General features: G+C 39.1%; 1 protein-coding gene across 5 annotated transcripts in view; it reads left to right on the top strand.

The window, feature by feature from the left end:
- RUNX1T1 (RUNX1 partner transcriptional co-repressor 1) overlaps positions 1-24,305 on the top strand; it is a 114,669-nt gene that overhangs the window by 43,987 nt on the left and 46,377 nt on the right. For 3 of the 5 annotated variants that reach the window (XM_066178918.1, XM_066178929.1, XM_066178939.1), the window contains 2 exons: positions 18,951-19,088; positions 22,813-23,054. In XM_066178918.1, the coding sequence (XP_066035015.1) occupies positions 18,951-19,088; positions 22,813-23,054 (380 nt within the window). Of the gene's footprint in view, positions 1-2,340; positions 2,459-18,950; positions 19,089-22,812; positions 23,055-24,305 lie in introns of all 5 variants that reach the window. The other 2 variants (XM_066178947.1, XM_066178956.1) reach the window with 1 other exon arrangement.

Consider the following 24,305-nt stretch of genomic DNA (forward strand, 5'->3'; position numbering starts at 1 on the left):
ATTTATGCTGCCTTAAAGGTTTTGCTTCAAACTGCTTTTGTGTCTGTAAAAGCTCCAAAGGTAAAAATACTACCTAAATTTAAGGTATCGACCTGTGTCTCTCTGTAGAGCCACAAGAGAAATTATATACTCTTTCCTTAGTTAACTTCTATATTCTCTCAGAAAGAGCTTTGTGGATGCTGCTGAGTAACTTGCATTTTCTTGAAGGAATACAGAAAATCATGATGCCTTGATTTCATCCTGACAGCAGCAGATATGATTGCATGATTTTGTCTGGGGCATTGGTCCAAGACAGTCTTGAAATTATGAGTGTCTATTGCTTAATCACCAGGAATGCTTAATAGTTCTGTCACAAGTGTTTTTCTTTTTGGAGGCTGTAAGTGTTTTCGCTGTCTTGCCACACTAGATATAGAATAGATGCCTTGATGAATTACCCAATGGGGATTCTGGTGCAGAAATTGATGCTTACTGAATCAGAATCAAAAGGGATTCTTTGTGGGTTTTTAAAATTTGTTTTTGGGTTTTGTTTGTTTGGGGGATTGTTTTTTGTTTTGGTTGGGGTTTTGTTTGTTTGTTTTTGTTTGGTTTTTTTGGTCTCCTTTAGACATTACTGTAAAGCTGCTGGGTTTTAAATATGTCTGGTTACAGGTGTGGGTATGTGCACGTTGCATGCAATTGCTAGCTTTTGGAGGGCTTTTTGACACAAAATACTGTGATGATACAGATGTTCTGATATTGTTCTTAAAAACAGCTGATGGTGGATCTGATGCTGAAAGCTGATCAGCAGCTAGCATATATCATTGTCTTCTGATCCAAACTGGTTCCTCTGGGAGTCAGCTCTACTTTTTCAGTCTGTTGTAATTAAATTGAGTGCTGTTAAGGTGTCAGAAATTACTTCATAACACAGGATAATGGACTTAAATATACTTATTTGCACATTGCAAATCATAGTTTAACAAATTACCCTTAAAGGCTATATATTAAGAAACAAAACAAGTCCCCCAATTTTCAGTAGGAAAAGAAAGATGAAAAAAAATTGGTGTGATCTCTAACTGAGTCCGTAAGACATCTGTGCATTAAAGCCTTTCTGGACTTAATAGATGCTAGAATAATGCCTGTTATTTCTGAATAACAGTCATAACATGCTTTGTTTGAAAGAAAAGGGAATTATTTTTTGTTTTAGTTAGGATTAGATATGTGGTCAGAAATCCCTGTCAAGTAGATCTTTAATAGTTGGAAAAATACTTGTAATACATGCAACAGATAACTTCCTTATCTAGCTCTTACAAGGTTTTGAGCAATGTTAATCCCCAGAAAAGTTTGTGTGAGTTATGAATACTTAGCATCTTTTAGAATTAGACTGTATTTATGAGAAGTCTAATGTTGTTAGGAAAATAATAAATTTACATGCATAGTGAGAACTGTTTGTAAATCAGCAGGTGGTTTCTAGAATATCAGGAAATAGCAAAATGTTTACTGGTGTGATTTCTCTCTGAAAAACAAACCTGTTTAAAAATACTTGAACACTTCAAATGCTTTAAGCTGATTTGCTTTTCTTCAGCCATCTCTGGTCTTTCTTACTTGGGTTTTGAATTCACAGGCTCTTAATTTTCAGTCGTGAGGATCTTGTTTTGCATTCTGAAGAACACAGTAACAGGAAAAGAAAAAGAAAATAATTTTCTTGTAAACCGTATATTTCAATAGGAAGTTTCTTTCTATGAATAGATAAGAAAAGTTCAGGTGATACCAGAAAATATGTGCTTTCATTTTGCATGCCTATGCACATACTTTCATACAGAATACTAGATCACATTTCTCTTTAGTAATATAAAATCTGCTTGAAACTGAATTAAAAATGATGCGAAGCAGTATTAAAATTCTCCATGTCTTTCGAACCATACATACAGCTTCAAGCAATTTGTTAGTCACAAAAGCCAAGGAATGTCATTAGAATAATATGTATTTTAAAAAGTCCAAATCCTGTAAGCTAATTTGCCTGTGTGCCATTTTCTTACTCTGATTTAAAATTAAAGTCTGCCCCTACTCTATAAATGGCTGTTGAACTGTGTACATCTTCTATGAAAAGGTTTCCAGTGTGGTGAAAAAAGGAATTAAGTTCAAAGATCTTTAATCCAGTTTCCTCTGTTTTATTTGATTACTTGGAAAACCCTTCCCTTTGCTGCAGCTCCCCAGTTCTTCATTCACCAATAGTACTGAGGGGGAAATTTGTGCTGTGCCGTTTATACATAATTTAAAACTATTGTGCTAGCTTTAAACCCAAAGTCTTTCTCATCTATCATTTATCTCATGATGTTATCTTTTGTACTCGGTACCCTTCAGTAAGCACAGCCTGACACGTCTTGTGGCCTTTACCTTCTGCGATAAAAAAGATTGAAAAGATGCTTGGCACCACCTGGTGAAGATGAGGCAACCCTGGAGAACTGTGCTTCGGAAGCAGGTGACTGATGCTACGAAATGTGCCAGTCTGGGGACACAGCTGAGGGGTTGTAGTAGGGAAGGGGGAAGGGAGGGGAAGAAAAAAAAAGAGCAGGAACATTAATACATCTTCCTGAGGTTTGATGGGACATACACTGCCTACTGTTCCATCTGGTGCTTATGATAGCATGGCATATTAGCATGCTGCAAGTTCATAATGTATTCAGGGCGAGAAAACACCACTTGCATACCAATTGAGGCGTCCTCTTTCTCAGAGCTGCTTTTGAATTTCAATGATGTTTATGCCTCCTAAGCCATGACTGAACGGAGCATTTCCGCTTGTGGAGAAATAACAGCAGTGAGGGACTCTGGCTTATGTGGCTTTTCTTTCCTCTCTCTTTATTTTTCTCCTTTTTTTTTTTTTTTTTTTTTTTAAGTTCTTTTCTTCCTGCTCTTGCCTTCCAATTTGTTTTGTTTGGGGAAGCCTGAAGACAGCTTGAGGTTTTTGGACTAGCTAATTACAGAGCTTCTGTTAATATTACATTGACTTCTTTTTAAGGTTGTAGTCTATTGTCTTTTTTCTTATCTCAAAATGCTTAAATGTATTTTTATGACATTTTGATGAAATTACTCTAAAAGCAGTGTCATGAAGCATTTAGAAAATAGCACATTGCAATTCTGCTTTTTATTCAGATTTCCTGTATTACTAAATCAAAGAACAAACAATACCCCGAATTCCACATTTCATGGTAAATTATTTGTGCCCTGTGTCTTCAAAGACTTGATTTTCACTTCAAGTGTGCTACATTATAGGATAAGTATCTGAAGTTGAGCAGGTACGTAAGCCTTTGTAGGAGTGAGGTCTTTTTATCGATTCCTTGCAGGGAATGTACTGATATGTTCATTTTATTTCTCCCTACCCTGTCCTCTTTGAAACTCTGCTGAGACTGACACTTGACTGGATACAATCTCAAAACTCCACCATAGACACTCTTGACTGCACATTTTGTTTCTGAACTTGTCAAAGATTGTGATCTCTTTATGGCTCAGTGTTGTGAATCGTTCTGCAGCCCTCCTTCCAGTGGGTTTTCAAAGTGTGAAGTTTACACACAGGGTAGGGTATTTGATGTGGGATTTTCAAGTGTCTGGAGTAATACATCAGTGTGAGTCTTATTGGCTTTGTTGATTGCTGAGCTTCTAAACTGCTCCATGTGTTTTGAAAGTCCTACCCCAAAAAGGAGACTAAATTTGCTGCTTGTCGTAGTTTAACCCCAACTGGCAACCAAGTCCCACACAGCTGCTTGCTTACTTGCCACCAGCAGGACAAGGGGAAGAGAATTGAAAGGATAAAAGTGAGAATAGTTGTGGGTTGAGATAAGGACAGTTTAATAATTGAAATAAAACAGTAATAATAATTGGAATAAAATAATAGCAATAGTGATAAATGTAATAAAAGGTAAAATAGCAAAGAGAGAGAAATAAAACCTAAGCCAATTGATACAATTGCTCACCACCAATTGACTGACACCCAGCTAGTCCCCAAGCAGCAGCCTTCCAGCCAACCTTCCTCCGAGTTTTATTGCTAAGCATGACATCATACGGTGTGAGATGTCTCTTGGGTCAGTTGGGGTCAGCTGTCCCAGCTGTGTCCTCCTCCCAGCTCCTTGCGCACCCCCAGCCTGCTCTCTGCTGGGAGGGGTGAGAAGCAGAAAGGCCCTGACTCTGTGTAAGCCCTACTCAGGCTTAGCTAAAACATTCCTGTGTTACCAACACTGTTTCCAGCATAAATCCAAAACACAGCCCTACATTAGCTGCTAAGAAGAAAATTAGCTCTACCCCAGCACACTGCTTGAAGAGGGAAGAATATTAAAACAGCATCTCTAGTATAAACCCACTTAATTAATGCATTTCGTATCTAGTCCTCTACCTGCACAGCTGGACTCTTGCTGCTACTGACTGTGGTTTGAGGCTTTAGCTTAATCTTTAATGCATATGACTGTCATGCTAATAGAACTTTAATAAAAATGTACTAGGTACCACTTTGAACTCCTTCTCTGTAATTTAGTATTAATCCATTTGATTACTAGAAAAGAAAAGATCTTGCTCTAGTTCTGGTCCATTCTTTCAAATACATAACAGCCATTACTTTTATAAATAAATATTTTCGGACATTCATTTTACTACTCTTACATAGATAAGAAACAAAAAATACATTACTCATCATGGCAAAGAATAAATTGACTCGCTTTGCTTTGCTATCTGAATATCTGTTGTCTGATGGCTTAGGAACATTCCTTGTTTATTGATAGTACATTTAGACCTAGACATTAAAGCCTTAGCTTAAATGGTAGTTTTTTTGGTTTTTTTTTTCTTAATATATTCAGGAAGACTAATGTTATTGAATAGGAATGTGGAGATAGTGTGGGTTATTCAAGCAAGTTTAGTCAGCACTTACAAGATTCTTGAAATGTTTCTTGATGTCCTACAGAACTGTTAACATCTGCATGGCTTGTGAGAAGAGCCACATTTATTGCAGCTGTATGCTAGCTAGAATGCAAAAGAAAAAGGGGGGATCAGAGTTAAGAATGAAGCAGCTGGCTTTTGGTACAGAGATTTATAATTTTACTCTCATTACAGACTGACAGTAAACTCTACTTGGACTCTTTCGAATCTGCTTCTTTGAGATGGCAGGTTGAAGGCTTGGGAATTTAGCTGTCAGTAGATGCAGTCCAACAAAACATATACAGTTTAAAAGAAAACACAGCTTTTAGATAAATAATCACAAATAGAAGTTCAGCCTTTTGAGGAGCTGTTTGTTCCAGTATGACATAATATGATGTAGAGCATGTGTTTAAAGCCTACATTTGAGATGGTTTAAAAAAAGAAAAGACAAAGATAGATTCTTTTAAATATTAGAGGGGAGCAATAGATAGAAAGCTGCTGATTCTCTGCAGAACCAATGAGGCCATACAGCTTCTTGTACCTGTTCTTGCAAGGGTTGGGGATTTCTGGAGAAAAAGAAAGGTCTGTTGAGAGACTCCCACGATCCCAGGCCCGGCTGAACAATGTAATAGTATCTCAATGTATTTGTTTTACGTCTTCTCTCTTTTTGTGCTAGAAGAGAGAGTGAGAGAAGAACAAGCAGTAACAGAGTCCCATTTTCTGTTTCACTCCTTCCTGTAAAAAAAATCACATATGTGATTCCAGAATCAAGGGGATTTTTTGTCCAAGTTTGGTACCCTCCTTGCCCATTTCTTTCTCAGTTGTTGAGACAGATTTAAACATAAACTACATCAATATTTGTTACTTGTCAATATCTTTGTTCAGTTTCAGTTAAGATCAAAGTTTTTTATAGATTTGTTTTCTTATTTATTTGATATGAATGAAAACTGATAATGTCTTTTGTTTCTTATGGTTAATATAGCTTGGGATGCTTCCTTGTACCTTTTTTCCCTGGCACATTTTAAGTGAACTTATTCTGGTTTTGCTCAGTTAATTTCTTACAACCTGCCCAACCTATTCGCAGTGGGAGTGCCAGGATCTGTTTTTGTGTCTCCTGCTGTTTCTTTAGCAACCTCAGCAACTGAGGAAGCTGCACGTCTATACTCCTGTTCTTTAGTACTCTCATTAAATGGTGCCTCTGAATAGTTTTCTAATATTTTCTAAATCAAACCAACTGCTTGTTCATTTGTTGCAATGGTACAGCTACCCAATAAGAGGACCAAGAAGGACCATTGAGGTGAAGAGCATCCTGTTGTTTTAAGTCCATTTGGGTTCGTCTTTATCTACTGACACGTTTCTGCTCTCCATACTGTGTTCTATAGCAGATGTGCACTCTGATAGCCTCCTATGGTTTTTATCTCTCCTACCTAGCCTTAGACTTTTCGCTGTTACACTCGTCATTATTCATTGTAGTATGGGGCATGAAAGGGCTCTAACGTATGATTGCTGCCTCCTTTTCTTTCTCCTGACACCAGAGCACAGACAAAAGCAAATTTTTTAACATTTCATTAATGAAGATGACTGCATTTGTTTCATCAGTGTTCACCACCTGAGCGTTCACCTTTCAGTTTCTGAAAGTTTATTTCCATTTGGTGTTTTGGAAACATATTTTATCTTAATTTTGTGCAGATTGTTGGCACTGAACAGAACTGCGTGAAAACCCAAGTAGCTCTGTAAGTCAGGGTTCATAATCACTTTGGAAATGACCTGTTAAGTTTCTAATGGGTCATTTGTATGCACAGTTACTGAAGCTACTTGCAATAATTATGGAAAAGATAATGGCTAGGAACTCATTTGGGGACAGTTATTCTTGTTAACTGTTTAGTATTTCATCCAGATACACCTATTTCCCCATTTTTTAATTTTCCTTTCATAATTTCAGAGTTTGCCATGGATAGTTGTTGCAGTTCAACCGTTCTTAATTTCTTCATATCCAAGCAGATTAGAGTTTACCAGACAAATACTGATGTGCTTTACATCTTCTATTCCGAGAAGACCATAAAGAAATATGTGTTCACAGGAGATGCCAGTGCTGTCACTATCTCTCTGTGCTTTTGATTTGTATCTGCCCTTGAGATTTAGCTTTCTTAGCACATATGTGGTGCTGAAAGGATGTTTATAAAGATCTATGTGAGCCTTTATTTCTTTCCTTCTTGCCATTTGATCTCTCTGACTGATTATAGGTGTGAGGGAAATACCAGGTTTTGTTTGGTTCTCTGTGTTGTGGTGCAAAAAAGAAACGGTGTTAAAATTTTGTTGGGGTATGTTCAAGTTCATGCCATCGTCACATGGCTGTAATTGTGCGTGCACTGTCTAGGTTTCATGAGTAGATATAGTGTGAGTCGGAGGCATGACACAGCCTATTGTGTTGCTTCTGCAATTCCACTTTTGGAATATTTCACAAGGAAAGCTATCACCCAAGCAGGGGAAGGTGGAGGGGGAGGTGTAGTTGGGGGCGAGGGGGGAACATCTAGCTTATTTGGCTGGGGTGAGAGGCGACAATAGGAGGCACTGAAAAAGGTCTTTTGTTGCAACTATTTCCTCTTTTGAAAAATAGATTAATAAAGCTGAATTTTAGGGACAATTACTTAATATGCTGTCGGTACTGTGGGCACAGAATGGTACATACTGATGTGTATACGCACATATCATAGGCTCTCCTTTTTATCCCATGGCTGAAGATATTGGGAAGAGCTGTTTTTAAAGCGTGTCCCTTTGGCTTTCTGAGCAGCTTGCCATGTATTTTGAGTGTTCTGTGCGGGCAGGGGTTTTTCCCAGTGCCGCGGCACAATGCCGGCTCCCTCTAGCGGTCTCACTCGCCCGTGCTCTTCCCGGTGCTCCCTCAGCCCCTCTGCCCCGCCGCAGCCTTTCTATCCTGCTGGTGGAATAGTCTGCTTTTTCTCATAAAAATTGCCTCTCTTCTGGTTAATCCACCGCTCAGGGACACAAAATGTATCTGCCCAAGTAGGCCCAAAGGCAAATGTAGGGTGTTTCCATAGCACAGAGGAAGTTAAAGCTCCATTTCATAAGATTTTTTATATTTACAAGAGAATGTAGCCATATCAGAAAGGGTTAAGTGCATCCCTGTTGAACATTCAGAGTTCAAATGCATCAGACTTCCTTACTTTGTCAATATTTCCTTGCATTCGTATCACTGAGTGGTTTCTCTTTCGTGTCTGACTTCTTGCCCTGAAGTTTCCCCTCCATTTAACACTCCCTTCGGTGTAATTGAAGGCTCTTTCCCTCTTACAGCTTTCTAAATTTGAATGTTAAAAAAAATTTTAAAAAATATTGCAGTAAGTATTTTTATACACAAAACCGAGTAAGTAAAACTTGGTCGCATATGTGTATAAGTGTGTGCACGTACACACATGGGCACACACCTATCTGCACATACAGAAGAAAGCTGTAGAAGCGGCACTGATGCACAAAGATCAATAGTCCTGTGTTGGAGGAATAGGTTTAGGTGGATTGATGAAAATGTTGTTCTATAAATATAAAAACCTTTTTAATGTATTTATTGAGAGGAAAAAAAACCCCTAAACACTTAATTTGAATCTGCTGGGCTTGAAATGAAGTATGCGTTGTACAACTATCATCAATCATGGCAATACTATGATACCTGAAATTGTTTTAAAAATTTGAGTATATTTTCTGTGGATTCTGTAATAATGGCTGATTTTTCTTTCAATTCAGACTTCAGCTGGAGTCTGCTGTTTAAAATTCAAAACATAGGGAAGATGCTTCAAAAGAAGGAAGTTTTAAGCTTTATTGTGCAAGAGTAAGACTGCTGTGATGCTTTAAGGTCTAGAAACGTTGCGTGTAATTGTATACCCTGTGAGTGGTCTCATTAGTTTACCTACAGCTGTTTTCAGTGTCTATAGTTAAACACATATTCCTGAGTGTTTCTGGAGCTGCAGTCTGCCTGCAATGCTAACCCAGCATCTCTCTTTCTGGGTGAGATCACCAGAGATTCCTGTGCCAATATGATTTTGTGTGAATTTGCTGGCTTCAGGAAGAGGTTTAATCTTGTTTTATACTTGCTATATATTTAAACAACATACACAAATTCCTTCCTTTCCTTCTTCCTTTATATGCTTATACTATTTCACATTCATTTTTAAGAGTGTGTGTGATGTGTTAGGCCAGATGATTGAAAACATAGTTTTGGATTTGCTAATGGTAGTGTTTGCTTTGCTTGGGAACTTACTTGTCAATAAATAGTATTGCCTCATCTAAGAAGATATTTGGATCTTCATTTCTTATGAAGTTTTTGAGGCTCTCTTTCCCCCTTCTCACCTCTCCACTGCTTTATTCAGATGTGATCCAGTGCCCAAATAAAAGACATTTGGTGTGATATGTGGCACTGAGGAGGAGCTGACTCGTAACTAATAATGACTATTTTGTCACACTCTGTCTAGACAGTGAGTCATGTAAATAAAAGATATCTTTAATGGCATCTTCTGATGATGTGAAGTGATAGTTTTCCAAAGTGTGTATTTCTACAAATGCCGAAGTACCGATAAGTACAATAATGTATATTATAATGTATAATACTGAGTATAATACTGAGATGGGAAAAATCCTATAGTTTCACTTTTGTCTTGCTGGTAGTGGCTGTAAGTAACTAACAGTGCCAGCACCTGAGCAAGGCTTTCTGGGGGAAATATGCTTCATTATATGTTTTCATTGGTGGATTAATGCCTGTCTTGAGTGGCTGATATAGAAGCCAAGGAGTTATTATGCCTGGTCACTGAGGACCACCAATTATTGTGTACAGCAGCGACACTGTGAGAGCAGTCTGAATGCTTCTGGTTCTCACGGGGCAGAGAACCTAGATCTATATGGGAATGTTTATGCCTGATTTAGCCACCATAGAGATTTAAAAAATTAGAGACTCTTAACTCTTTAGTGATTTTGTGGGACATTTAGTCTGCTAATTTAGCTGTCTGTATTAGATGGCAGGAATAAGCAGACTTCCTCAGACTGTTCGGGTACTTGGTAGAAAGGGAGTCTGGCTGCTTTCAGTATTATGGGTTAAGTGTTGCTCCCCAGACCTACATCTGGTGTAATGGAACAGACCTCTCACAGTTTAATAATAAATAAATAAATACCACTTGGAGGAGCTGGGTTTTTGGATGAGAAAAATGGTGTAGTCTGGTAGAGCAGGGATTGGGGACCTTGATCTGCAAGATGGGGAGCTGCCTGTCCCAGGCTGGCCTCCACCACTCCACACCTGACGGGGTCTTGACTTGTTCATGACAAACTCCTCATTTTAAAATCAAGCAAAGTCAAAAGTATATCCATTAAATTCTTGGTAGTCCCTGTGTCATCTTTTCAGATGTATAACCAGGGAAAATATCACCTCCTACACCAGTATTTGATTCTTTTTGAGCCCAAAGGACTTCTGGCATGTTATGTAAATATAAGCAATGCCTCTTAAAAGTACAGCTGTAGTAATTTTTTTTGCTTTTTGGCAGAGGAATTTATTGCCTTAACTTTCCTGAATTTAAATAAGTTGCTTTAGATTACTTTGTGTAGTCTATATTGGAGACTTCAGTTCCAGCTAAATCTAATGAAATGCAGTTTTCATTATTCTCATAGGACTCTTCTAAAATGAGTACAACTATTCTTTACACTTTGCATTAAGTACATTAAAAATAAACAGGTTTATAATTATTTTGCTTCAGACTTTTAGCATTGTGTAACAAACTGTGGTTTCAAACTGAGAGTATGTTTAGACTGGTTATTAGGAACAGGTTCTTTACTACGAGGATGATGAGGCACTGGAACAGGTTGCCCAGAGAATCTGTGGGTGTCTCATCCCTGGAAGCATTCAAGGCCAGGTTGGATGATGCTCTGAGCAACTTGGTGTAGTGAAAGTTGTCCCTGTCGATGCAATGGGGGCTGGAAGAGGATGATCTTGAAGGTCCCCTTCCGACCCAAGTCTTTCTATGATTCTGTTATTTACTGTTAATTTAGGACTGACACACTTTGAATTAAAAACATAAATATACATCTGGAGACCAAGTTATGAAATTTCAGTTGATGTTGTGAGAGAAAAATCATCTTAATTCTGGTGGGAAGGATCTGTGCTTTGTGTGGTTGTGTATATTAAAGCATGCATACAGTACCAATTAGATTCTGATGGCATTTGTGTTTCTTAGAGATCAGTCTGCCTTCATCTGTAGTTTGTCAAATAGTGTGTAATCCTGACAAGGGTAGGCCTTCCACGGATGATGGTGCAGAAAGGAAATGAGTTAGTGGTCAGGGAGCCTTTGGGAAAGTACATCTGAAAGCATGCTCAAGATTTCCTCTATGGAGGTAAAGGGATTGATTGCTAATGTAGAGAGGTGATCACCTCTGTAGCTTGTTGGGGAGGCTGGGGCATGAGTTTGGACAGTGGTTGCTCTGGCTGTTCTTCAGTTCTTCATGCCAGAGGCAGAGAATGCCACTTTGTCACTTCATTTGAGCCTCAGTATGGCTGAACTGGGTTTGGAACAGCAGTAAAGTTTCCTGTGACTTGAAACACAAGAGAACCACTCAAAACACACAGTTCTTAGTTGGATAGCTTGTCAACAAAAAGAAAAGATCTAGGATACAATGTAAATGGGAAAATAGTATTTCAATACTGATTATGGGACTGTTACTTATTAGCTGCATTAGTTCATATATAGAGGAATTTTCATGAGATTTGGTGGGATAGTTAGAAGAAATCCACATTGTCTTCAGCTTCATTACAGGCCAACTGTTGTGTATTCATCCATGACAAAGGAACTTGTAGACTTTGTTTTCTGGGGGCTTATGGAAACTCAGGGCAGCTGCCACAGTTTGACCCTTATTTTACTTGCCTGTTCTTGCTAAGTATTTCATAAACCGTTACAGTGGTAGCCGATCTAGATTTAGAATGTGTTCTTCTTCCCTGCATTCCTGCACTCAAGCAATTATACGTGGTAAAATTTACAAAGCCAGAAAGGGTGAAGGAGAAAAGAGGCATTTAAAAAAAGGTGCAATTCTGACATGAGCCAGTTTTTATTAAATAACTGAAAGTGAATTTATGATAGTTTTGAAACTGTCAAAACATGTCAGATTGTTAAATGAGAGGGAAAAGTTTATTTTTCTATTTCCCCCCCTTCTCTTAAAAGAAAATTATATGGTAAGACAGGTTTATTTCTTTCAGGAAAAAATAATGTGTCCAAGCGAAGCAAGCCATGGTATTTTTGTCTTAATTCTGAGATTGAACTCATGCATTGCTTATTTTATAATATGTGTAATTATCTGACCTTCAGCTGCTAAGCCATGAGTGTGGGACTAAGTTTTTTTTGCCTGTCAGAACCTCTCACTATAGAGAACTTAAATCAAAGAGAATGCTTCTGCATTTGGGGTTCACTGTTATGGTTGTTAGGACCGGTCAAGGTACCATTGTGGACGAAGAACATGACATTAAGCATTTTCGCCATTTACCTGCTTTATATCATCCACAAGCCCTACCAAAACTGGGAGACAGTAGCACAAAAATCCCTTTCAGCTTTTGGGAGACAGAGGAGATTGTATTATGCTCAAGGCTTATTTTAGCACAGCTGAAGAAAACTCTTATAACTTGGCCTCAGATAACTTCAGTGAACTCCCAGGATACAGAATTTCTTCTAGCTATTGCATATTAAATGAGCATAAATGGGTAAATTGAGTGTGCTTTCATTTGTTCTGAAGAATAGCTGGTGATATGAATTGTTCAACTATCTGAGCAGAGGAGAATGAAGATAAGACTGCAGCAAAATTGCGATATTGCTCTTGCAAAAGGGTCAGCTTCAATATATGAGCTTCATACCCAGCATGCTAAAGAAGCATTGAAACGTTATGTCATCTGAAAACTTTGCTGTTTATATCCCTCAGTCACTTCACACAGATTCTGATTCCTGGTGGATAAATCTTGCAGAGGTGATATTCTGTGACAAAAGACAGTCTGAGCTGATCTCTGATACTGCATTCCTGCAAATCACCCGGAAGTAAATGTTCTCTACTGGGGAACTGGAAACCCAGTGATGTTTCCCTTCTAGGCCAATAATGTGACTGCGTGTGGTGCTGAGAGAAAGTTATGTCTGTATTATGCCTGTTTGAGATCATTGTATATAGCACAAAAACATCTATTGGGTTTAGGTCCTTATTTATCAAGAAGAAGTCTAAAGGGCTGAGAGGTGGATGGAATGAAGACTGTACCAGTCTCAAACAAATCCCAGGCATGCTTGGCAGGGAGAGGGTCTGCAGTGCTGGTGTTCACAGGTCATGTTTTATTGCTGCATTGTATGACTCGCAGGTTTCCCTAGGGTTTCAGTGCGTGGAGTGGGTGGGATTTACCAGATATATCAGGCTTCTACCATGCATTCTCAAATGAGTTCTTTTCAACCAAGGCAACCTTGTAATATTGTCCCGCTCAGTGTAGCAGCAGGTTTGAGGGTCAGGAGTTGTGGGTCTCCACAAACACTGCCTATTACTAATGGTGCTGTGTAGCTTGGCCACATCTGAGGGAGAAGTTCTTACTGGCTGCAACATGATAGCATTATGGATGAAAGAGCTATGGAATTTGTTCCCCTAGGTTGGACTTGTGGTTGTCTGACTTCAGGTTCATCACCACTGTGACTCACAGTCTGTGGTTACCTGCTTGCAAATTCCCTGCCACCCCTCTCAAAACAATGAAAATCAGTCCAATGCATCTAAGAAACCATCAGTATTAAATCCTTTAGATTTAGGTCACAGTTCCTGTAACTTGGGTGGTGGAGGCAAGTTCTAATCCTTTGTGTCGTATGTGGGACTTGCTCTTTTTGGGAGTTTAAAGGAAACAAGACAATGGACTCCTTTAATTTAGCAAGTTTTATTTTTATTTTTTAAATGTTGGCACCGAAGTTGAAAGTACTGTACAATCAATATAAAGCATCTTTTAAGAATCTTTCATGCCTGAGTGTACATCTGGAACTGTTTGCACTAACTAAAAGTAAAATAAATGCCACAACGTATTATACCACAATTTTTTTTCATTTAAAAAAGGAAATTGAAAACACACCACTCCTAGAAATGCTTGACATTGAATTGGCTATTGAAATGGTATCAGTAAAGTATTTATATATTCCATATTTTGTTCCATACATCAGCTTTCCTTGATGCGTTAGACTTGGAAGTGTGCCATGTGAGCTGAAATGTTGCCATTTATGAAAGACCGCCTTGTTTTAAAAATGGACTAAATCTTGTAGGGTACAGGAAGTAAAGTAAATCGGTTTGAATGCAGGCACATGTCTCTTTGTGCTGGCTCCTGCATGCTTTGTCCCTTCCTTGTTTGGTTCAGAAGCTGACTGTGCTTACAGTAAATATCAGTGTTCACCTCACAGCTAAATATAGTGATAGAAATAACTTCTACCATAAAATCTGAATGAACGACAAGAACAGTATAGTTCCATGAACCAAGAAACCCACAGAAGAAATGTCATAATTTAAAGTTGGTTTTACAACATTCTTTAATTTTAAATGAAGCAAAATACTTCTGTGGTTAAATCACAGTTCTTCACTCTATGCTGTAAAGGAGATTCAAGAATGTGTATTTCAAAATGTTGTGCTTGGTTTTGTTTTTAAATAAAAAAATATAATCCAAAGCAAATGCAGTAGATCTCTGCATACTTGAAACATGTTTTCTGAATTTATTCTAAGTCTCTCGCTGTTCCAGAGGGTTGTGTGTATGGATTAGGACTAGACCATTATTTCACCATCTTTCCCCATCCTGAACTGATTGCAGCGAACACTACAGAATTAGTTGCAGATGTCTCCTTTTCCTTCCAGTTTGGAGGACCTCTGGTTTCAGTCCCATTTGATCTGAACTGGGCTAAGGAGCACAGATCTGTCATTGTTTAAAGGGATTCAGTGGAAGAAATTGTTGCACCTGAAAGAAGTTACTTCCTCTGTATATATGCATATGTATTTATGCTTTTAAATGTGGGATGCTGTGGGATGCTGCCTGTATGAAACTTTTTGGTGCGTCCCTCCTATTTCAGGATTATTGTTTGAAATGTCAGGGTCCATCTGAAGAAAAAGATAGCTGGAACTAGCTTTGCAAGTGGTGAGTTTGGTTTGACTCAAAAGCATAAACATGTTTTTGAATTCAAGAAATTGAGCAATTTTAAGACATGGTGGAAGTTCTTCCAAATTTCAGGAAAAATTCAATGTATATGTCTCTGTATTGTAAATTTGGAGCAAATGTACGTGAAATCTTACCCAGGCAGGTTTTAATATGTTAAAATTAGAGTTTTTCCTCTTGAGGGATTCTTTCTTCCCCTACCAAACCTTCCTTACCTCTGAATGAACGAATAGCAGAATATCCACTGAGAGTTTGTATGAAAAATGTCCATATATTAAAAGCCTCGTGAATTATCATGTCTTGAAGGAAGTTGGCTTGTGAATATGACTTAAATACTATTTTGTCTTTAGCTTTCATGTCATCAGGCTATTTTTCAAACATTACAGCAAAAAGTGTTGGTTGTTAGGTTTATTGTTTTTATTAATTAAAAAATAAATAATGATTTGTAGAAGCTGGAGTTATGGGCTATGTCAGGCCCCAAAAGCTTTAGGAGTTCAGAGCACAAGAACTGTTGATGCTTTTACCAGTGGTTGCTCTCCATCACCACTTCATCCCCTGAGTGACCTTAGAGCTGCTGAGGTTCTCTGGGGCTGTGGGTGGTGGGACAGTGGTGGGTGCTGTAGACAGGTGCTCCCAGCCCCATCACTCCCTCAGAGTTCAGAGAGCTGGATAAAAAGGTAAGGAACAGGTAAACAGTTGCAGTGAGAGCAGAGTGGCTCCCACAGGGGTTTTGTTGTTAAAGAGGGTGGAACAGATAGTTGTAAAGGCTGGCCTCCTGGGTGGTGTCATGGTGTCTTCCAAGCATGTGGAAGAGCATTGCATTTTGCATTTTACTTCTTCAAAAGCCTGTTTTCCCTGCCCGCACGGATAATCTCTGTTCTGACAAAATAATCTTGTACTCTGGTGAGAAATGTTTTGGGGTGTGCTTGAAAGGAGCCTCAATATCTCCTTAAAGAAGGCAGGATGAGGGAACTTAGAGAGAAATCTGCCTGCCTGCGATCATACAGTAGGAGAGTAGGGTTTAGGGCTTTGCAAGGGAGAGAGGTAATGGAAAAGGTAAGTGGTATGTAAAGCGTGTTTGGGTTTACCCCTAAGAGGTCCAGAGAAAGGTAACTGGGGAAATCAAACCTAATATTACTAAAATTAGATGTGAAGTACAGGGGTCTGTGGATAAGTCTGGCAATCTGTGGACTGGTCGGCAAACTGCTGGGTAGAAAAAATCATTTGGATCATGATAGAGTGGCAACCTGAAATTCGAGGGCAAAACCAACACACTATTTCACACTACCATGTTCAATTTAGGTAGCAAAACATTGCCAACTTTTTGGGAAAGTCTCCTCCCTCTGATCTGAGTGCATTTCTGATCAGACCTGAACTTTGCAATGCAGTGAAAGAAAGGGAGGGAGCAGGATCCGTTCTGTTGGTTACAGCTCAGGATCGCTTTTAGTTATCACCAGCTGAATTGGAGGATACAGGCTGCGCCTGCTTGCAGTGAGCAGCAGTCTGTTAGAGGAGCTCGATTTCTCTCACTCCTTCTTCCACCCACCTCCATCTCCTCTGTGCCTGTGTCTGCGCTCCCACATGCTTCAAATCTGTGTACCTGGACTGCCTTCCTTAACAGTTCAATGTGAGTGTTAGCAGAATGAAAACCAGATGGACCAGCAGTTCCCACTGTTATCTCCCCACCAACTCTGGCAAGCCTCCCTTTCTCTCTCCTTTCTTGGCATGGGAGAAATATTTGCCTTTATTTAGGAGGGCTTGGGCTCACTGCTGTGCCTCTTTCCCTCTGTTGCAACATGAGCTGAAAGCTATTTATTCCCTTGTTGCTGAGGTTGGTTGAGGTGAGTGCAAGATGAATTCGGCTATTAAGGAAGCAATTAACATTTCAAGACGAGTTTTCATAGTTCTTTATATTAAATTAATGGCTTATAGAAGATAGAGATTTAACTGTTCTAGTGTAGTGATATGGAAAGGAAATACAAATAGAATTTGTTTAGAAACTTGTTTTTGTTTTCCAGCATGTAATAATTTACTGTTGCTTGATTTGCACTTACCTGTGCAACAACCTTAATATTAAAGGTATCATTGTGGTTACTCTTCCCTCCACAGCTGAGGTTTATTAACCTCAGATGAACACTACAGATCCTATAAAATTGTATCTCTATTCCCCTTATCCTATTCTGGGAATGTTTCACTACTCATCTTCCCCAAACTTGTCTCTAAATTCTATATGAAATTACTCCCTTTCTCTGAGAGCTGAAACATTGCCTGTAGGCATTTCAACAAAGGTTGAAGATGGCTTCTATAATTGCAGTACCTGATACACTGCACCTCTGGGACTTACTACTTACTTCCTCAGTTTCTTCAGTTTTAGACAGATAAAGGTTGCTATCTGTTGTGTTGTTAATTTTTTTGTGGGGTGTGGGGGTTGGGTTTTTTTCACCTTCCCCCCTTCCTCCCTTCCTTTTTTAAACAACTTTCTTGTATTTAAGTTTTCTTATAATTAAGTGGGTTTTGGCTCTTTTAAATATACTCATTTTTTGTTAAATGTGTGCATTGAATTGAATTTCTCTTATTGTCTCTCAGAGCAAATTTCAGAAATGATTATTTCATTGAAGTTTGTATGTTGTTAGTAAGAACAAGGAGTTGTGTCACAAAGTGAAGTGACAGAATTTATAGAATGTGACATGTCTGGAATAAAAACCATGGACTTACGTGCCTGCCCATTAGCAGTGACACTTACTTGCTGTACAGAATAGTTTTGTGGAGCTCAGGAAAACTTTTGTTGGGTTGTATATAAATAAATAGCCCCAACTCCCCAAAGAAGTGACTGAAGATTTTGACTTATTCCCATCAAAAGCTAAACATCATTGTACTCATCTTTTTTTCAAGATGGCTTGCTAAACTCCTGGCATGAGTGAGAAAGCCTTAATTTTGCTTTCAGCTGGTAAATTTTGCTGTGTTTTGCCCATTTTTAATAAATGAAACATATGGGATTGGATGGTTTAAAAAAAAACAACTTAAGGTAGTGTCATTCAAAAAGATGTTGGGAAAAAGAGTGCACTTCTGTAGCTTGTATATCATGTGTGTTGTATATTTAGATCTTCAGTTGCAAAAGAAGTGTTAAGTTTTCTTCCTGGTTTTGCCTTATGTTTGTTTTGTTTTCTTGGGGATGTATGTTCCTGCTTATCTTGCAGGTTTTGAGCATTAAAATCGTTCTTAGTATGTGAAGATACAAACATACATGCTTATTTGAAAATATATGTATGTGAGATGATTGACACACCATTTTGGCACGTTGTGTTTATTTTTCTGCTGAATATAAGAATAACCAGGGGCACTGTGGTAAAGTGATCCAGGGGGCATTGCTTAAGTTTAACATAAGATTACAAAGAGAAGCAATGGGGAGGGCAGCAGGTGATACAGAGAAGAGACTTGAAGAGAGCTGCCTTCAACCAATATTCCACCCAATATCTCACCTGTACTAAAGAGCTTCAGGTTTTAGTTCTGGTAGAGAAGTCATAGGGGAGTTTATTATCCTCCTGTCCCTTCATCTATTTTTTCCTCCTGGCTAACATGAGAGCCTTGAAGGGAGGTGGCATTATTGCAGCTCCAGGAGTGCTTGGAGGGGGGTAGCATCTGCACATGCTAGAAATAAAAACAAAAGATAATGCAGTACTGCTACAAATGAGGTCTTACCATCTGTGTTGCACCTTCTTAAGTAAGGTTTAGATGATGCAGTTTGGGAAGAGCACACTGGAGTAGATAATCAGGTGTAATCTTTCACAGCAGATGCTGAAATGGCTCACTTCTTGCATTAACTTTTAAGTTTTTGTCAGAGGGGGTGTGCTTGGGAAAATAAACCAGTGTGTTCCTGTGGTGTGTGTTGCAGATCGCACTGAGAAGCATTCCACAATGCCAGACTCACCTGTGGATGTGAAGACACAATCCAGGCTGACGCCTCCAACCATGCCACCTCCTCCCACTACCCAAGGAGCTCCAAGAACCAGTTCATTTACGCCCACAACGTGTAATTAGTCTTATTTTCTTCCTTTTCTTCCATCTTCTTTCTATTCTATGTGTCAGAAACCAAAATAGGTGAAGGGAAATGTGCATGAAGTGGCAGGAGCAACATTTGTTTATATTGGGATAAAGTAATTAAGCAAAACAAAGTTCAAACAGATTAATGCATCTTTAAGGTATTAAGACCTTCAGCTCAGAGTTGTGTTGTTATTTCATTGACCACTTGGTCACAATGTCAAAGAACAGTTAGCACTGGCTTCCCATGTACTTAATGTTCAGCTTAGCCCGTTTGTGAGAAGGGCAGGAAACCTTCTTTTCTTACATGCCATTATGTTGTTTAAAGGATCCCATTCCCTTTTGTATAGAAACTTCAGGGAGTTTGTTTGTTTGTTGTTTTTAAAGTGGAGATAATTCATAATGAAAAAATACTAATCTTCCTCTTGCTTATGTTTCAGAGAAGAATTCTGATTTCAGTGCTATATAATGTCTAGTTAATATTGATATATAACCAAAACTAAAGTCCTTTCATATTTTTATCTAGAGGTTTCTAGTCTGTTACCACTTCTCTAAATCACTTAGGGCTGCATCTCTGTCTCAGCTTATTGATGTAAACATATAACAAACTCTACTAGTCTTGATGTATGCTGCATTCATATCAGCGTAACTGAGATTTGAATCTGACACATTGTCTGGACTATTCTTTTCACAGCCATGAAATGATCCACATTTCTCATACTAAGATTTAGCTGCAATTTTTTGGTCTCTTTTATACTGCCTTGTAATAGTATAAACATGAGAATGTGTTTACATTTCACGTTTTAAATAAAACATTTTTAGAACAGTAGAATACATATGCCTAAACAGAATGAAGGCTGCATCTTCTATTTGTCTTGCCTATGTCTGTTTTAGTCCCTTTCTGTCTGTTAAATGCCTTATTTAAAATTCACATCTATGCAGAAGGCCAGCTGGAGGCCTTTGTACTACTTATCCCAGAGAACCCTGTCCTGACAATTTATGTTGAACTTAAACAGTGAGGAGGGTTTGTGCCAGCTATTCACATAAACTCACATTTAACCCAGTGACCCTGATCCTGCAAAGGTTTGTCTGTTTTGCTTAACTCCAGCACCTGAATCATCGTGGATGGAGCTTCACACTGGAGCTGCTTCAGTCTCAAGCTGAATTGTTTCTGGATTTTTGCAGGATCAGGTTCTTGAGATAAAGCCTTCCAGTGTGATGCCCTGCCAACAGTTCAGGATGATCTTTGGCAATCATAAAAGGAATATGACAATGTTCTTTAATCATACTTCCAATCCTCACAAGGCTTCTGGATGTTTGTTTAGTCGATTGAGTTCAGCACTTTGGAAGGTGTGTGAACCACAGCTTGATTTTTGGGGCTCCTTATTTAAAGACTAAAAGTCTTAAAAAACCTGATTTTAATTGCTTTTTACTCTGTCAGATTTTGGAGCTTGGCCTTTGCTGTTCCAGCTTGTACAATAAACAGTCTCTTTTGTCAGAGTGTCTGTTACATTTAATATTACTACAGGAGGAATGTCTGCAGGCCAGAAAGATCTGACTTGTTTTCTGGTCTAGAATATCTTTGTTTTCTTTGGTTTAGATGATTAAAAATTCTTGACGTGTTGTAGTTTGAAATTTTAAATGCTAAATTCTTTTGGATTAGCAACATGGTTTTGTTTTAGAAATTATGCACAACTTTGCCAATTGGCAAATTCAGATATCATAAGGAAAGCACTGAAATCATGGGGCTATTTCGATATTTCTTTTGTTGTGAGAGAAATCTTTACCAGCCTTTCTCTCCCTGTATCTGTCTTAGGTGATGAACTCCACACTTCTCTGCTGTCTGATCATAGCCCCAGCACCCTCTGTCTAGAGCAGCCCTTTGCAGGTGACAGAGTTGTTGGGTGGTGTCAGGGTAGATCAGCAGGACGTGTTGCTATTCTCCCCAGTCTTCATTTACTGAGTTCCTGGTAGGATGACTTCTGGCTATGTGAGTTCCATGCAATCACAACGTATTTGTTTACTCGGATACCTCACCCCACTGCAGCACTCAGAGCGTGGCCAGCTGAGGCCAGCTTGCTGAGGCCAGCTTCTTTCTGTTTCTGCCTTTTCCAGTCCTTGTTCTCACTAGCCCACGCAACCAGAATAGGCAATCAAAAACTAGGATAAAACACAAGCAGAGGCTAGATAACAATTCACATAGCTTTTTTCTGTTGTGCCTCTGGAAGGCAGTGCCTAGGGCAACAAAAACTCCTTTGAAGGTTTGTGGCAGTGGTTTAAATATGGTAATAGGGTAGTGATTTATGTCTGGTAGTAGGTGTCCACCCTGAAAAAGGACTTCCTGCTTAAAGATAAGGGCAATCGATGAAGAAAAGGGGATGAGAATGGAATGTTTGGCTTCAGAGAGGCTGGTCATTGAGAAACATTGTAAGTATTTGAAGTTGCTAGCTTGCCCTAGTTGTGCTTTTAAATAGGAAACAAGTTAAACTAATACTCCTATACATTTTTGATTGTAGACAAGTTCCTGATTTTTGCTGGTTTTTTGGGGATGGATTCTAAGTGACTCCCCCCAAAAAAATGAGACAATTTCTCCAGGGTGGTGGCCCATTGAGTGCAGCTACTGCTGGATACAGTCACATGCTGCTTGCCCACACCTGCCAGTGCACTAGTACACTTGTATTTCTAGGGAGGCATCCTTTTTCTTGCTCTTTGTTGTCATTTTAGCAAATCAGACTCAACCTCAATGGCGTGTGTTTTGAGTGTTGCTGTTCCAACCAACCTGAGTAGAAGAGGATATCCGTAGTTTGATTCTCTGTTCTCTTCTAGAGTGTGGATAAGAATCAAACTGAAATCACTGCCAAAAACTCTCTGTTCTCTTCAGTATGTCTGCATGCATCTTGTTGTCTTAAATTTTGAATGCGTAGTACTTCGGTTAGTTATTCTCACAGCAACCTTGCAACAGGAGGGAAATGATTTCTTATCCTTTTTAGAGATAAGGTGCTGGCACATGAAAGCAGAGAGATTTGCCCATGGTCTCTGAGAAGTCTTCTGAAGTCTAGCTTCATGCCCTTGATGCAAGGCTCCAGGACACAGGGAGCATTGGCAGCATTTGTACCTGCACAGACAACTTTGTGTGTTCCATATGTTAGCAGCTAGGAAATCTGTATTGGAAAAAGTAACCTTCTCATTGGGTGGTGTAAGGTTAAAACGTGAAAATCCTGTTTTATAAACACAGCTGTCAGTTGTGTGTACAAAACACAAGTAAAAATATTCAGAGATAAACTGAGGCTTCATGAAATATGTCTGCATGTTTTTTTCTGCCCCAAAGAGCAATTTTTTTTGGTCTTCAATCATACATGCACTCATGCTTTTTCTCTCTCCATTTTCCTCTCTCTCTTTTTAAAATCCGCTGACAAAAGGCTGGTATTCAAATGATGCTTTTCAGGTCCAGGAGCATTTTGAAGGGGCTGTGTGAGAGGCAGCTGCTGTTATTTCCAATCCTTACAATGTTCAGCACCAGCTACTGGGAAATAGATATAAACTGCAGACTGTTGCTCTGTCTAAAGGCTAATTATCTTTGATTGTGCAACTTAATTAATTCTGAGGTCAAATGCAGAAAACATAAGCTGATGGATTTTCCTCTCTGTCTCCTTTTTCTCCCTATCTCTCCCCCAACTCCAATCTTTATTTTTATCCTCTGTCTCTCTGTCTTTCAGTGACCAATGGCACTAGCCATTCACCAACAGCGTTAAATGGAGCTCCATCTCCTCCTAATGGCTTTAGCAATGGGCCATCCTCTTCCTCTTCCTCTTCTCTGGCTAACCAGCAGTTACCGCCAGCTTGTGGAGCTAGGCAGCTCAGCAAACTGAAGAGATTTCTTACAACCTTACAGCAGTTTGGCAATGACATTTCACCAGAGATTGGGGAGAGAGTGCGTACTCTTGTGCTAGGACTTGTGGTAAGCAAGTATTTTTTCTGTTCTTTTCCCTCTTCCTTGCTTGATGTGTTTATTTTGTGAATGAGTGGGTCACATGTACTGCATTCATTGTACTTTAGTGATACCAAACATGCAAGAGTGAACCTCCAGCTCCTGCTAACAGAGCTAACATAAGTAGCCTTACTAGCTTCCCTCAAGTGGCAGCTATTCCTTTCTAAGGACTTGACTATTTTTTCCAGTATATTGTTATGGTGTAATGGTGTGAGAGGGTTTTCATTTTATACTGGCAGTACCCCTAATGCAGACATACCTCGAATCCTGTAGGGTAGTAAAATATGGTCTGACTTGCCTAGTTTAGTTGGATGGGGAAAGGAGACAGCCCTGTGTATATAGTGCCAGTGGTTAAAAGGGTGAGCTGAGTATGTTTGGACTGCAGTTATTTCTTTCTCAGTATCATTGAACCAAACAAATATGAACCCAATGAGGCACTGCTGCTACTTAAGTTGCTTTATTGATAAGGCTATCTCTATGTAATGGTATGGCTTAACGAAAATTTCAGCTCTTTTTTACCTATGTCTGTCAACCTGGGCTGCCCTTTTACATGCAAACTGTGAAATCTGGCCCAGGGTTCTTTTTACTCATAGTTAAGTCCTCTCTCTGCCAGACATTCTTGTCTCCCATGTATTTCCTTCAGTAATAATTGGATGCACTGGGGAAGATGCTATTGTGATGCTCTCATTTACATCTGTTCTGAGCAGCTGCAGTTGCCATTGATTTCATTTGGAGCAGAGACTGACAGCACTGACTAGCACTAAGGCTGAGGGGTGACTTCACAATCTTTGCTTGTATCTTTACAAACCCCTACCTGACAGCAGTGGATGCCCCTTCACCTGGGTCTGTGTCAAGGGGTAATTTAATGTAGGCACTATACCATTAGTAACTCTTGCTCTCCATTTGTTCCCATATTCAAAGTATGTGTTTAATGGGATTTTGCTTGTCACATGGTTCTCTTTGGAAGGGGGAACTAGTAAAGAAGCTGAAGGTGGCTTTGGGAACATCCGCATTCTGCTGATTTTCAGATAAAAAACTGCCTTCCCACTGTTAATTACAGTTGATTTCTAACTTCATTTGAGGTCTTAGGAGCAAATTAGGATTTTTTCCTTGGGAAAATCCACATATCATGCTATTCACTTGGCCAACCCTGCCAGCATGCGGAATTCATGATTATGACTTCATCTCTAAAGTAATGACTTTCCTACACAGCCTAGAACA

This window comes from Chamaea fasciata, unplaced genomic scaffold (genome assembly GCF_029207755.1).
Source record: "Chamaea fasciata isolate MVZ Bird 193981 ecotype frontalis unplaced genomic scaffold, bChaFas1.0.hap1 SCAF_1, whole genome shotgun sequence".
Lineage (NCBI taxonomy): Eukaryota > Metazoa > Chordata > Aves > Passeriformes > Sylviidae > Chamaea > Chamaea fasciata.